We start from the raw sequence: 16,539 nt of genomic DNA on the forward strand, positions 1-16,539 counted from the left end.
AAAGAGCTTTATTCTATGCCTTGAAAACTATGAGACCAGCACTCTCTTGCACACCGGTTACATTAGCATTCACCTCTGTAGTAGGCTCAGAAAGTAGTTCCAAATCACGTGATAAAATCGATCACATGACCGTGGATTCAAAATGACTTCTCGAACGCCGGTGAAAGAAAAACAGATATATTGTTTCGTTTGTTTTACTGCAAATTCGAGGTCAATCAGGCTGAATGGTCGTAAATCCACCAACGAAAATTTTATAAGTAAGCTTGATGTAGTTTTAGGGGACAATAACAATTTTGTTTACATATTTATGCGCATTAAGTGTAAAGAGGCATGAAAATAGTTCCATATTTATCTTCAAAAATATCATCTTTTTGTCTGATTTAACATAACTCGGATTCAACTATTCGCCAAGCCTTGTATTTGAATAATTAAAATTCAACTTCCATTTAAATAAAATGCAAATTTCCAGTTTTGCCAAGATTCTTGACATTTAACCTGTTGCAGAGGTGTATGGTGAGGAACGAACGACAACTCTGCTAGGAGATTGTGAGACCAGCTGTAAGGACTGTTCTAAACATTTTCTGTGTGTCAGTTTATTTATGGACTGTATGATTCTTATGTTGTTGTTTTTTTTAATTGTGATTTTCAATATTGAAATGCCCTCCTTGGAAAATCCTTTCATCATTGTGCAAGTATTCAGACTATATTCTTAAAATAAGAATCAATATAGAGAGTATATATTCCTAAAGTTACAACTTAATCGGGAAGATCTGCTTACACAGCTTAATGCAATGAGGTCTTGAATAATATAGAAATTATAATAATAATTACTGTAAAATGTCAGAATGTATGCCCTTGTGATAAGATGTCCCTTCAATTTTCCATCAGCCCAATTAATTATTATAGCTGTTTCTCATATATTTCATGAAAATATCATCCAAGAGGCATAAATGATCCCTATTGACAAGTTGACATAATTCTATGGTGCTGCCTCTTTAATTTTCAGTCAATTAAAATTCAAAGCAACTTGCCCACATAAATGAAAATAAAGATCTTTACATTTAATAAAAACGCCCTTACGATTTTTAAAACACAGACCACAGATTTGTAAAGCTTTGAAAATAAAAATAATTAAGAAACCTATTAGACATTATTTCAAATTGTTAAAAGTATTAACATCAGACTGACCGGTATTTAACACCTAAGTGGGAGCAGAAGTGTTAAGTCTGCTTCAATAACATATTCTTGAACCCCCTAGTGTTAACAGGACACATGACATGCACATTTTTATGATAACAAACAGTATGCAGCCAGTGGATAGGAAATATTATGCAAGCTTAATGTATCCAGTTGTAACCACATGTCTATTTGAAACAAAGCTTCCACTGAGGGTTAAAATTTAGCAATATTTTCAACTAGCTACATTAGCTAGCCCCTTTTTGCTTATAAACTAAACGGAAATGTGACTCGCTTAAATTAATGCTACAACAAAAATTTTAGTTATATGTTACTAGCCAACATTTTGAAATGACGAAAATTTTACAAAGCCGTAAATTTGATGCTAAAAGCATTAGAAACAGCTATCCTAATAGATGATATTGATAAATTTCATGATTGGAATTATTTTTTTTTAAATACTTTAATTAATTTTTTAAGGAAAGAGTTTAACACTATGATAAAAGCCGAGAGTACACCGCATGATAGGACCTATTCGCTCGTAGCGACACCTGTAAAATCATTTGGGAAGATAACTCAGCGAATGCTGCTATTATACTCATATCTTGTTTTCAAAACTCAATACCTCTTGTTTTATTTTTGCTAAATAATACATAAAACTAGATCTAATATAAATTTGTAAAATAATATACATTTGGTACTACATTTTAACACAATCATTTGCTACTGGCATATATGTAATATATACAAACGTCTTTTTACGTCCTCCTTGCAGTGTTTCTGCACGGGGTGAAAGTAACCCTTGGTGCATTTCTTTGTCGGTATAATCGTCCTGTCCTTGTTACAGGTGACGTAGTCTGGTTTCCACATCCTGGACGGGAAAGCCTGGTTCCCATCTATTTTACCAACACATGATGGTAATCTATCCTGGCACGGAACACAATTTGTATCCGTCGGGCGGCACAGATTCTGTTTGTATTCGCCTACAATTAAAACGACATCTTTTAACCTTATATCTTTTTAGTAATTAGAAGGCCTCCTGTAATATTTCTTCAAAGAAATGTAATCATACTAATCTCAGACTGTTTAATTGTTCGAAGAGGGCTTTGAAATTTAATATAATCAATTAAAAATAATAAAAATGTAAAATAGTATAAGACCTTATTCCTAAACTTAACTTTTCGTTACCTTCAGAATAAATACAACCTTGCAAAAAAATACATTTTTACCAAAAGTTACACATTTTACGCCTTTGCTGATATCAATGAAAATAGATAGCCATCAATTATATTTAAAGCTTTTATATTTGTCCGCACAAAACGAACACTATATACAATGACAAATCAAATGAAACACATGCTAGGTAAAGATATATAAAAGAACAATATACATACATGGAGCTTTGGGTTCAGTTCGATTTTTACACTGTACCGTTGTAAAATCTTGACAGGACATGGTTGTGGTCGAGAAGAGATCCGGGTACTTGCATTCCTGTACTGGGTCGGCAGCCGATCCAGAGGATCGTACCACACTACAATTTATATACTGCGCACAATTGTCCGACATAGGCACCACTGAAGTCGGGTTTGCTTGGCAATATGGCATAGCATCGGCTGTGCAAAAAAAAGCAGACAATGTGAACAAATACCGATTGTATTTCTAATTGGACTGTATAAAAGCTAAGCTATATATAATTTACTAAATAAATAGGCATTTTTATAAATGTATTACTTATAACACAAGTGAAAATATTATCGGGCTTATAAGAGAACTATTACGTATATTGAAATGAAAATGTTAATCTCATATAATTCCACAAACTAAGAGTTTAACAGTTGTTGTTTAATTGATGTAATATACAGAGCAAAGTACTGTCTCAACTTACGTTTCTTTACTTCCTCTTCGCACTTCTTGTGTGTAGGGTGAAAATATCCTTTCGTACAATGCTTAGTTGGTATCACAGTCCTGTTCTTGTTGCACGTGATGTAGTCGGGTTTCCACATTCTCGTTGGAAATGCATGGTCACCGTCAGGTTTACCGACACAACTCGGCAACCGGTCTAAACACCGCTGGCAAGTTGTATTTCCTTTCGGGCAAATATTTTGTTTATATTCACCTGTAATTTGTATAGTAAGAGCACATAAAGCATTTTCAATTCTGTGACGTTGTTTATTTCTCGTAGATTAATTAAAATATCTAGGATAGCAATTTTGTACAGGAGTATTGCCAGAATCGTTGTCACCTTCCTCATATTTTCAGAGATTTGTAAAAATAGTCTAGATAGAAGAAAGTAATACTTGATTTTCAGTAACATGCAGGACTTAATGTACGGTAACCTTCAAGACGTCTGAAATGGGTCAACCTGTGTTCAAAATTGACTAACTTGAACACTTATCACAATGTCAGAACAGAACAGAAGAATCAAATTTGAACTTTTTACTAAAGCTCGTATTGAGGTGCTGTTAAATAATTACGCATACGAGTGGTTTTTCGTTTAATTTATCACAGATAAGAGTTCAGATCCGCAGGGACTGAACCACGATGGCGTTACCCCGTGTTGTTAAGAATTGAAACGAGCTAATCTAAGACACCACAACTTAAAGGCTCATAATGCCATAGTATAAAATGTGGCTGCCACATTTTCCATTATGATCATAAAATACACTAATTTCATGTTAAATTCTTTTGTTTTCCCTTATATTTGTCAAAGGTCGGAAAAGTGATGAGCACAGTAGAATCTATTACTTTGCTTACCTCCCTTTTTGGCTCGAAATGTGTATGTTCCAGTGCAGTATTGAAAGTACCCTTTTCTAACCATTTTTCTGCACAACAACTAACTGGACAGCTATTTCCTTTGTTTTTCACATTAAATTTAAAACCTTATTGCACTTTAACTTGGCCGCTTACAAAATAAGCATAACTTACAAGGCGCTTGTGGTTCTTTCCTCTTATCACACTTGACAGTAGTGAAGTCCTGGCATGACATTGACTGAATGGAGAACAAATCCGGGTACTTGCATTCTTGTACTGGATCAGACGTTGTTGCCATGGTAACAACTACTGAACAGTTTATATATTGTGCACAGTTATCAGGCATGGTAATAACATCACTTGGATTTGCTTTGCAATATTGATGTGCATCCGCTGTGAAAAGTAAAACCAATCGAACATTTTAATCAGCTTAAAAGGTAAATGTATGAATACGATGTGCAAAAATCATTCGTATTTACAGATTCCAAATTTCTTCTCTCCAAATCATGCAATAGATAACTAAGCCACCAAACATTGTTTACCTAATGTTTTGCGCAGTAATTCAATCTGTAGACAATTTGACCTATTTAAAAGACATCCAGTGAGTTTCAATGATTCTAGAATCGGTCAGAAGTGAGGACAGCATTGTTGCAAGCAGTTAAGCACAGTTTCTGGTGCATCAGTGCGCTAAACGCCATTCAAACGCGCGTTTGTCTGTCAAAAGTGACTATCATTAACAGAAACTTCATTTTTTAATATTGAATTTAAAATTAATATTTCTATTAATGCCGTATCCTTATGTACTCGTTTTCGCATTCGCGACTTTAGCTCAAACACTTGGAATTGTAAAGATACATTTAAACAGATTTTTTGTTACCATTGGCAGCTTTATTGTTAAATGATGATAAACAAAACATTAAAATACAAGAAATCATCTAGATATCACACTAACAGTGCCCTCCGAAATCAACAAAAGAAGTAAATTCGAAAAAGTAGTGTCACTTCTAGTGTACGTAAAACCTACTTGTTCGTATTAACTCTGCTATTTATTAATCTTGTTTCAAGTGATCTAAATAAGGTTCACGTACGACTGTCTATAGCAACTTCGCATCACACTGACGCATGTTCGTCAGTATACTGGACGAAATCCTAAGGGCATATCTAGATAAATGAATGAAAGTAATTTTATGAATCATTTACAATAATGATGAAAAATAATAAACATACGCTTGGCAACATCTTCCATGCATTTGTTCTGGACAGGATGAAAATATCCTTTTGTGCATTTCTTGGCCGGTAGAATGGTTCTGTTGTTGTCACATTTGATATAGTCTGGTTTCCACATTCTCGTCGGGAAGGCGTGGTCGCCGTCACTCTTACCAACACAGCTGGGTAAGTTGTCTGGACAGGAGCAAGTTGTGTTACCTTGGGCACATTTATTTTGATCATAGTCGCCTGAAACAGAGACCATTTTGTCTTAATTAAGGTATCTTAGACGAAAATCAAACTAAATGAAGATAATATTTTATCGTTTTCCTTCAGTTCAGGAATTGTTTTTTGACAACAGAAAACCAGATTTTCGGAACTAATATATACACTTTTTTTTATTAAAATCAGCCTATTCAATAACGTGATTAAAATGAAGGTAACATCGATCTTTCATTTGATACAACGTCAAATTCCACAGCTTTTTAAATGTACCGAATTATTCATAGCAAATTTTGCTTTATATATAAGGTTTCTGTTTCATTTTATTTTTAATCAAAACATTTCTTAGGTTATAAACTGTTACTAATTTAAATATAACTGTGTAAAATTTATGCCTTAAAATGCATGAATTACTTCGTTATACATTTCATAAATGCATACTTGAAGAAGTTGCATCATATAACATTTATACATTTCTTATAAGTGTAAGAAAACGTACATGGGGCTTGAGGTTCACTTCTTTTGTCACACTGAACTGTTTTGAAGTCTTCACACTGGCTAGTCTTGGTGGAGAATAACTTTGGGTACTTGCATTCCATGATGTAATTGCCGAGCGGCGAGTTCGATGCTGAGCAATCTATATATTTGGCACAGTTCTGGCTGTCAGGGAACACCATGATCGGATTGGCTTGACATACTTTCTTAACTTCAGCTGTTTCAAATATGTACTAATACAGTTTCATTTTATCCTTTTAGTCAGCATAATGCAAAATAAGTCAGTTTGTTTAGACTGCTAAATTATTTCATATATGTTACTAGTATTTAACCAATATGATTGATTTTAAACAAATATTTTGAGTTAAATGTTTTCGTACTCTAAACACATGTGACATGTCTGACTATATGATTGTTCACTGAAAATAACGATGTTTTAAATAAAAACCAGAAACTATATTTCATAGGATTGAACGTAGTCGCGTATTTTTGGTGTTTCATTAAGATCGATATCCTGACAAATTTTTAGATTTTCTGCAAATCATTATTTTTGTAGGAGCAACTGTAATATAACTCATATTGGGACTTCACTTTAGTTTAAAGACCACAGCAGCTAAAAACAATTGTATAAAAGCTGCTCAAAGGCGAAAAAAAACAAACTTGGTAGTGCTGAATTTAGTTAGAGAACAAAATAGCGTCTCAATTTTTGAAAAGGTTAATTTGCAGCGTTGGTTTAGTTAGAAATCAACAGGTTCTTAAATGTTTAAAGACAATAACTAACTAAACATTTAAAATGTTAATGTTGTAGTACACAAGTAAGCTTATAAAGGCAAGAGCTAATCAACTGAAAGGATCAGTTTTTCAGTGCTTAGTTTTGTTAGGAGACACTAACTGCTGCTCAAATGTGGAAAATGTAGTTTTGTAGTATTTTGTGTTTATTCAAGAGTTAACAGCAGCACAAATGTTAATAAGGAAATTTGTAGTGTTCAGCTTAGTCAGAAGTCAACGGATGATCAAATGTTGAAAAAAAGCCATTTGCGGTGTTCCGTTTGATTAGAAGACAATGACTGTTCTAAGTAGTGTTTGAGATGGCTATATTAACATCCTTGTGCTTTAATCTCGTTTACAAATCTTACGTTGATACTAACAAATGTAAAACAGAAAAGTGTCTACAGCAGTGTTGGAAGTCATCACAATACTAATTGTACTACAATTATATTACAGCAGCAAACCAACAACGACGACGACGACGATGACTTACATGGTTTTACAGTATCTGTACACTTCTTCTGGACAGGATGAAAATATTGTCCAGCTGGACATTTGTCTTGTGCCATGGTCCTATTAAGGAGGCATTTGGAATACTTTGGTCCCCATAACTTGCCTGTCCATGGTTCGATGCCATCAGCTTGGCCGCGACAATCTGCGTGTTCATCTGGACATATGCACGTACTATTGGTTGGTGGACATTTATTCTGATCATATTCACCTGAAATCAAAAACGATATCTAAAAACTAGGTATGCCAACTCAGAAAAGTCCTCCATGAGGTGAGGTTGGATTAGTATGATAAACGAGGGCATGGAGTTACAATACTCAACGGAAAGCGTTGTCAAAGTATTGGAAATTCCTTTGATTTTTTCGTCATTCGTGTTTGCTACAAATTCTGACTATTAATGGCGTCACTGAATATAGATAACTGTTTGATCACTGAAGTAAAAGACAATCGTATTGGCGTGTTACTGGAATAAGTCGAAACCCAATCCTTTTACAATCGGTGCATTTAAAATATCAAGATCTGATAAGGCTCAATTATCAAATTTAATTTTCTTATTCTATTGGCCTAATATACATCCTACATTATACACCTTTAAATATTGTCTTTACGAGCGTTCTATCTGATAAAAAATAACAGTCATATCAAAAGCTGTAAAAGAGTGTTTTGTAAATTTTAAACAAACTTACATGGAGCTTGTGGCTCCGGTCTTGTTTTACATTGAACGGTGGTAAAATTTTCGCATTGTCCGGTATCCATCGAGAAAAGATCCGGGTACGTGCATTCATCTGTTAGATCTGACAGTGTGTGCCCTGTCTTAGCACAGTTATAGAACTTTGCACAATTAGTTGGTATTGCCAGTTTGTCCGTCTTGTGCTGGCGGCAGTAGAAACTCAAAGTACCTGTAACACATCCATTTATATACAGACAAGTTTTCTTCTAAAACAGAGAATGTATTAATGTACATTATATACCTTTATATTCTAAATACATATTAAAAGGGAAAATTGTAATTATCCCTTATCAGAATGTTTGAGTTCTAAAAATGAATTCGTCGATGAAATTGCCTAGTGTCAATTATTCATGACTACAAGTAAAAACACAAACATTGTTTAGAGCAAAATAAAAAAGCTTGTTTGTACAGCATTTCTTGTAAATTCAATAAAATATGTTTTCATATGTCTTACACACCTGGATTATGAGGCATACATCTATGCGCCTGTGGGTTGAAATATCCGAAGTCACATTTTCCTTGCCCCATAGTCCTATTCTTTTTGCAGTCTTTGTACTCCGGTGCAAACACCGACTGTGGTTGTCTGCCGTCGTCGACTCCGACACAGCTGTATAAGCGAACTGGACAGGGCTTACAATTCGGATCCGATCCATTGCATTTGTTCTGTTCATATTCACCTGGTAAATGCAAAGTTAACTGAATGACCTGATTAATATAAGACTTACTGTTATTAGAGCTAAAATACACTAGGAAGGATTCAATCTGAAAACAAGCCATGAGATGAGAGTTAAGGTGGTGTACATGAATAAAAAGACTTATTTTACTATCACCCTTGCTTTTTCACGTATACAGACATAAAAATGTTAAATGTGCAACATGTAAGATAAAGAGACACATCTTTTCTCGTATATTTTAAATGATGCTATGTTATTCCTTATTGTAACATCAAAGAAGACCATCTTCCCTATACCTCTTAACATATGAAGCATTCTTTCAAGTAATGGAAACATAATTCCAATTCATTTTTCTGCCCGTCTTGAAATTGCCAAAGCTAGCTATTGTTATAATGTACATAGTTAGAGCATGTATTTGGGATAAGCACAGTCATATTTGTCTGACATGGAAGACAAAAAGGTCAATATGAGGCCATTATGAAACAAGTGAATGAAGTATTGCAATGCAATACAAAGTCCCCTACTGGAAGGCACCTAATTTTCTCTACTGCAGTATAACAATGAACTGATATCTGTCAAAGATGTATAAACAATATTGTACTATATATACAATATGTTATAACAACACACTTGGATTAAAATGTGCATATATAAAAACCCAGTTGTTTTCATATTGAAATGTTTGGCCGATTATAAAAAAGTTATCATATAAGTTATTTATAGTACCGACTTAAAAAAAATCTATATAGGCCTAATATAAGTCCACTAAAACTCCTTACCAGGTAGAGATAGGTCAAAATACACCTAAAAATTGGATGCAACATGCATGTTGTACCACAGAAAAGTGGTCTCGATTTTTCTCTACGGCCAGTAATAAAAAAGTTAAATAAAATCCATTTATAGTAAAAACAAAGGAACGTAATTCTAAAAACAAGGGAGCCTCATGGTGGTGAACATTTGGTCCAAGTTACATCAAAATCCCTCAATGCAAGAAGAAGAAATGCTTCGGACAAAGTCATTCTTGAATTTGACCTTTGACATCTAAATATGACCTTGACCTTAGACCTAGGGACCTGGTTCTTGCGCATGACAATCGGTCTTATGTTGGTGAACATTTGTGACAAGTTACATCAAAATCCCTCCATGCATGAAGAAGAAATGCTCCAGACAAAGTCATTCTTGTGTCTGACCTTTGGTCTCTAAGTGTGACCTTGACATTAGACCTTGGGCCTTTGTTTTGCGCATAACATGTTGTCTCATCCAGGGAAATATTTGTGCCAACTGATATCTAAATCCTGTTTTGCATGACAAAGTAGACTGGACAGGAAAAAAATCCTATTGATCTTTGATCTCAAAGTGTGACCTTGACCTTTAAGCTAGGGTACTGGGTGTTGCGCATGACACGTCATCTCATCATGGGGAACATTTATGCCAAGTAATATTGTAATCCCTTGATGGATGACAAGAGTTCTGGATCGGACAGGAAAAAAACCTTATTGACCTTTGACCTCCAATTGTGACCTTGACCTTTGAGCTAAGGGTCCGGGATTTGCGCATGACACGTTGTCTCATCATTGGAAACATTTGTGCCAAGTAATATTAAAATCCTTTGATGAATGTCAGAGTTATGGACCGGACACGAAACAGACCCTGTTCATGCTATGTTAACATTTGACTGCTAAGTGTGACCTTGACCTTTGAGCTAGTGGTCTAAAAATTGTGCAGGACACATTGTCTTATTATGAGGTACTTTTGTGCCGAGTAATATTAAAATCCCTTCATGGATGGCAGAGTTATGGACCGGACAGGAAAAAAGTCCTGTTGACCTTTGACCTCCAATTGTGACCTTGACCTTTAAGCTAGGGGTCCAGGTTTTACGTATGACACGTCGCCTCATCATGGGGAACATTTGTGCCAAGTAATATTAAAATCCCTTCATGGATCGGAGAGTTATGGACCGGAAATGAATAAAGCCCTGTTGACCTTTGACCTCCAATTGTGACCTTGACCTTTAAGCTAGGGGTCCGGGTTTTGCGAATGACATGTCGTCTCATCGTGAAGAACATTTATGCCAAGCAATATTAAAATCCCTTCAAGGATGACAGAGTAATGGACCGGACACGGAATTGCGGACGGACGGACGGACGGAATGACGGAAAAGCGCATTCCTATAGCCCCCGAAACTGGTTTTCAATCAGTAGGGGACTGATAAACTATTGGCAACTTTATCAATTAACTTAATAATACTTATTCCTAAAAGATGAATCACACAAAAAGGGAACACGGGACCAGTGTCCTTTTTTTTTTATTTTTTAAGTTTGAATAAAATCCCATATTGTTTCAAAGGTACTGATGCAAACACAAATGCACTCCCTCAATCGGCCGTTGTAAAAACATATATCAACATAAAATAATCTTACATGGTGCCATGGGCTCCTGGCGTCTATCGCAGTTTACATTTTCAAAGTTGTCACATTTCATGGTTATATTATTGAACAGCTGGGGGTACGGGCACTCGAAGAGATGCAGTTTCCCAAACGGTGACTTCCTGGTACAGTCGTAATACTGTGCACAATTTAGAGGATTTGGTACCACAGAACTACTGTTGGCAGCACATATAGCAGCAATATCAACTGAAATAAAGGTCAAGGACAGACTGGTAGTAATACATGTCGTGCAATTTTCATAAAAATGTCAACAGACTTCGAACAACATTGTCAAGGAAATTGTTCTTAAGTTCTTAACGTTTTAGTGATAAGAGAATGAAAATGCCAAGGTGCAGAGAGTATCACATCTTGGAAATAACCAATGCATGTAATTGTTTTATGTCTATCTTTGTCAGCAAAATATCTCATTTGTTTGTCAAAGTTATATGGCACTACAGTTAACTTCTTTGAAATTTCTTTTCCAATGTAAAACTGCTTATTAAAATATCTATTAGACCTTTAGTCACCATCTTGAAAAAGCCTGACTCGCAGTCATGAATAGATTTGTTACTTTTTTATTTCACAATTCGCTTGAGGGGTAAGGAAATGAAATGCATTATTCTGAAGATGAACATGTCAACTTACTTCCACAAGGTTGGCCGCCATAACATGATTTTGTATCTTGATCATTTCCGGTACAATTTTTTCCACCGAACTTTGGAGGTGGAGAGTCACACTTCCGTGTGCGGCTGAGCACTCCGTCACCACATGTGACAGAACATTTGTTACTCCATTGAGACCATTTTCCCCACAATCCATCGACTTGAAACATCAAGCACAGAATGGTAGGTGAATAGTATTATAATCTTATGATAATGAAAAAAATGTGTTAGTTTCAAGAGAAAGGGGAGACTACTATACAGTTTAAGACAATATTCATACAATTCAAGGAGAACATTATACTTTAAGTAAGGTATTCGATCCACAAATAGGTAACATTTCGATGCCTGGTGACCCCATGATGTTTTGGTATCATTTGAAAGAGTTGTGTCTGTCTAACAAGAATTATAAAATAAGATGACCATAATAATATGCAAGAATTACTACCGTCATGTTTTTTGACTGCGAAATGATAAATTTCACACTGTAATTATTTTATTTCTGTTGAAGTATCACTGAAAACTATAGAGTAAAAAATAAGAATTATATAACATATTTTTGTCATGTAATTTATAATTTCTTTTTCAGTAGACAGTACACTTTCAAATGATTTCAAAATTATACGAGCTTACCAGGAATCAATATTTGATATATTTTAATAGCAATGTTATATAGAACTTGCTTATTTGTGGACCGGACACCTTAGAACAATAAAAAATATCATGGCTGCTTCATTAAAAATTATCGCTTTTTTCCCTTTTTTCCCGTAACTTAAACACAGGTAGTCTCATGATAAATAATTCCTTTACGGCGAAATGTTGAATAAAGTATCACATACTTGGGAATGTTTTCACGCAGTCTTCATCCTTTTTGCCATCTCCATCATCATCTGAAAATTTTATAATCTAAGATAAAAGCATGTGTGTCCACCGTTTATAATGAAGTACAGACATAGAAACGTAATACAGACACTGATTCAGTGACAACACTGCGATTATAAGACCAAAGTCTGCTAAGCGCTTGTTAGCATTATGTGTCTTTCAATGTTCCACTAATGTTTAATCATATAACTGCAAGCACAAGAACGTAGACACAGTTTAGACTTCTTTGACCTATCTTTACCTATAACTTAATGAAGTAAAGTGTTGATTCGTTTGCTTAAAGTATTTCTAACTTTAAATTCAGAAATTTAAAGTATGTTTTAAAGTATATCTTATATCAAATGATAAATGTATACCGATATTGTCTGGACAAAGTTCTTCGTCTATTTTGTTATCACAGTCGTTGTCTATGCCGTCTCCAGGTACACTGACAGTAGGTGTACAATTCTACAAGTAATCACATCATCAATATAGTTCACATAAATAAACACAATGAATAATCTTATTTACTGATGTAACGTTTTAGTGCCATGTACTGGCATCCACACGGACAGACACACACAAATCCCGTCGATGAAAAGCTAGCTCATCACCAAAGGTGATTTATTGCGCCTATATACTGTCATTTTACTCCAATGACAATTGACAGGTTTACAAATTTGCATATTAATGGAATTACTTCCCTTTATGCATTCAGTAATCGTTACACTGATAACACTAACAACAGCAAAAACCAGCCACCGAGTTTTGTCTTTCAAATCCGATTTCAAATGATTTGCACAGGGAGAGAGTTTCCGAAAAAAGCTATTGGCTTCCTAATCCTCTATGTTAAATACTGTTTAAACCAACCATTTGCTCTTGCGTAGATTTTATCTAAATGCATTTATCTAATGGTTAATACTACGGAGCATATGGGTATACTGCATTTATATTACCTCTTATGAGCAGATTCAATGAAACCGAACCCGTTATTGTCTGTCTTGGAAGCGTTATATGCCTCCAGAAAATTAAAACATTTGAAATTGAAGGAAAACGGGACTTACAGAGTATATAACCGCAGTTCTCATCCCAGTAGGAAAGCCGTATGACTCGTGGTAAGCATGGCCATACAGATATCCTCCAAACGTTGACAACGGATTTGAATGGCGGACAGTATGCGGCCCGTGAGGAAGTGTAACGTAAGATCCGACCAAGTTTGTACCTGGAATATCTGTCCAAGTAGTCTTTGGGAAAGGTTTACCATCTAGCAAGAGTCCCTGAATATCTGATTTCTTTGTAACAATCATGAACTCGTTCTTGTATCGAAATGTTGAATCGTTTCCGTATTCTGGATGTGAATATTCGGGTGTGGTAAAAGTGTAGTCGGAACCAAATTGTTCGTAAGGCGGTATTATCATCATGGATGGATCGGCGGGCTCTGTTGACTGTTGCTGACTCTTGACAAATTGTGCAATCATGACTGGTTTTGTTGATGTGATATAGTTGTAGTGATCGGAGGGTAATTCAAATGTTGCTACACCTCCTTTATTTAAGTTAATTGGTGGTTTTCCAGGAACATTAATGACTGTGTTGTCCTCACGTGCAACCACTTTAAACACGTCGCCGACGGTTCTTCCAGGAATCGGAGCAGTAACAAACTTTTCACCCCATCTGTCTGATGGTAACAGCTGTTCTACAAGATGATCCTGAAAGGTTCCTTTGCCTACGTTTGTCTTAACGTTACCACTGAATGTTGCTACAGGCTTGTTAGTCTCTATGTGGGCACCTATAGGAAGGGTAGACAAGCTAAGTACAAAGTTAAGCAAAACAAACTATTGATGCCTCAGTGATATGACGAACATCGTGATACGAATAGAATAAACGGGCCACTGTTAAATTATAAGGATTTTATATATTTGCCATCATTTGTCACTTTCATTCTTCTTCATAGAGGATATTACATTTGTGACTTTCCACATTGAATTTATTAAACTCGTTGAATAAAATTGATAAAATGCTCGGCAGAGCCTCGTATTTTATCATTTTATTCAACTCGTTCAATAAATTCAATATGAAAAGACACTCATGTAATATCCTCTATGAAGACGTTATAATAATGACAAAGCACGTATTTTCATGTCTATGAAGAGGACAATAATGTGTTTTTCTGATATGTTCTGCAAAATAAAATTATAAAGTTTGAAAATATATATATTGTAAATTATCACATATTTTGTCTTTTGAATAATGTCTTGTAAATCTAAATTACAGATTCATACCACCTACCATTACATTTTTTTAAATTAATGTTTTACCTGTGAGATCGCCAGTACTCTGCAATTGAAGAGTATCATATTTCTGTAAAGAAACGTTAATAACATCTCCACCATGGTACGTTTTCCCTTTGAACACCACGTCTACAGCCCCATGTCCAGTAGGTAACGTGACTTTAACGTTAGTTGAATCTTCCGTACTTGCTATTCCGAGTTCTGTTTTAACACTAGCTGGACTATAAGCCATTGCGTAATAATCGGTACCAAGAGCATCGACTGGTAACCCAAGATATACGTCATTTGACAACGTTTCCTTGTTAGCACCGTAACACGCAATTTCCGCATCCGCTTTGATAAGAACTGCTTTCGAGGAAACAGTACTTCCGGTCATTCGGAACGCTGTGTCAATTAAAGTCTTATGAACTTGGCCATCGGTAACCGAAAATGTCTCATCAACTTTCGGAGAACTCCATTTCGGCGATGTTACATGAACATTTACTGGTTTCTTCTCTTGTGTGGTGCAATACAGCTCTAACGGGAATACTTGAGCGCCTAGTTTCTGATTTTCCATGAACATCAAAACAAACTCGAGGCCTTTGTTATCCGGTGGGGTACTCGTGGCTGCGGACACTAAAATACATTGGACAAAACTAGAGTTTTGGGACAAGAAAACTTGAGTTTTTAGGATATGTTGTGGGTAATGAGCCCTCTCTGCATGTTTTTGACTTGTATTCGAATTATACATGTATATGTACGACAAAAATACCATTAAATTCGCTGTCTTTTTATCGTGAACAAACATTAGAAACAAGGTTATTTTATTAATTGAGTTAAAACAATTTGTATGCCAAACAATTCTGCATGGTCTGAGTACTTTTAAACGCACGAATAAATATTTATTTAGAGAAGAGTATCTATAAGAATACGTTACAAAATCATTATCTAAACGACCTTCACTATCTTAATAGAAGTGTGGGAAAATTAATCAAAGTTCCCATTCTTGGCCGGCAATGTAAACACAAATCTATAACTATTTAAACCATTTCCTCATTTTATATCGGCGATTAACAGAAATACTTTATTAATTTTCCCAAGTCAGAATAGTCAAGTTAATATCCACCGAAACATATAAGTAATTTCAAGTAGAAAGTACTAGGTCAGTCAGAAAAAATGGAATTTTAAAATGAAATTTGAAAAGCGCAAAATATAGAACATTCAGATAGTCATGCAACTATCTGTGATAACAATTTGTTCAGATATTACTTTGTGATGTTATTATCTAAATATTAACGGAAAATTAAAAAGAAACTTAAATGTTGAAAATTGGGGTACTCAAATAATTTATGTATTACTGTTTTATAATGAAATTTCTCCATGTAAACAGCTTTTGAAAAGGTTTCAAACTTTTAAAAAGAAATATGTAATGAATAACATTTCTGTCAATAAAATGGTTTTATGAGAAATATATATGTTATTATGGCAACAGGTACATACATCCTACATCAAAATAAAATTATAAAATGAACTTACCCGTTCCGACAATGAATACGAAACATGTTAACGTGTCCGTGATCATCATAGCTGCAATATAATTTAAGTAGCTTTTATATATGTCGCGTTTTTTTTTTTTTTTTTTTTTTTTTTTTTTTTGTTCTTCTTGTTGTTGTTATTGTTGTTGTTTCGACAGAGGTACTATCAAATATATTACGTAACTAATTGTATTACATATTCGACGTCGTGAGAGTGAAATAAAGCCATTTTAATACATAAATCTCTTATTATACCTAC

At 34.8% G+C, this 16,539-nt stretch overlaps 1 protein-coding gene across 1 annotated transcript in view; it reads right to left on the minus strand.

The window, feature by feature from the left end:
* LOC123560728 (uncharacterized) overlaps positions 1-16,333 on the minus strand; it is a 74,284-nt gene extending 57,951 nt beyond the window's left edge. Inside the window, exons 1-16 of the mRNA XM_053553103.1 lie at positions 16,282-16,333; positions 14,794-15,381; positions 13,543-14,264; positions 12,856-12,946; positions 12,457-12,507; positions 11,604-11,780; positions 10,953-11,165; positions 8,317-8,535; positions 7,815-8,027; positions 7,112-7,339; positions 5,855-6,067; positions 5,155-5,382; positions 4,102-4,320; positions 3,062-3,292; positions 2,571-2,789; positions 1,929-2,159 (exon numbers count right to left, since the gene is read on the minus strand). Of these exons, the coding sequence (XP_053409078.1) occupies positions 1,929-2,159; positions 2,571-2,789; positions 3,062-3,292; positions 4,102-4,320; positions 5,155-5,382; positions 5,855-6,067; positions 7,112-7,339; positions 7,815-8,027; positions 8,317-8,535; positions 10,953-11,165; positions 11,604-11,780; positions 12,457-12,507; positions 12,856-12,946; positions 13,543-14,264; positions 14,794-15,381; positions 16,282-16,330 (3,892 nt within the window). The 5' untranslated portion in view covers positions 16,331-16,333. The remainder of the gene's footprint in view (positions 1-1,928; positions 2,160-2,570; positions 2,790-3,061; positions 3,293-4,101; positions 4,321-5,154; positions 5,383-5,854; positions 6,068-7,111; positions 7,340-7,814; positions 8,028-8,316; positions 8,536-10,952; positions 11,166-11,603; positions 11,781-12,456; positions 12,508-12,855; positions 12,947-13,542; positions 14,265-14,793; positions 15,382-16,281) is intronic.
* Positions 16,334-16,539: the final 206 nt, after the last annotated feature.

This window comes from Mercenaria mercenaria, chromosome 10, assembly GCF_021730395.1.
Source record: "Mercenaria mercenaria strain notata chromosome 10, MADL_Memer_1, whole genome shotgun sequence".
NCBI lineage: Eukaryota > Metazoa > Mollusca > Bivalvia > Venerida > Veneridae > Mercenaria > Mercenaria mercenaria.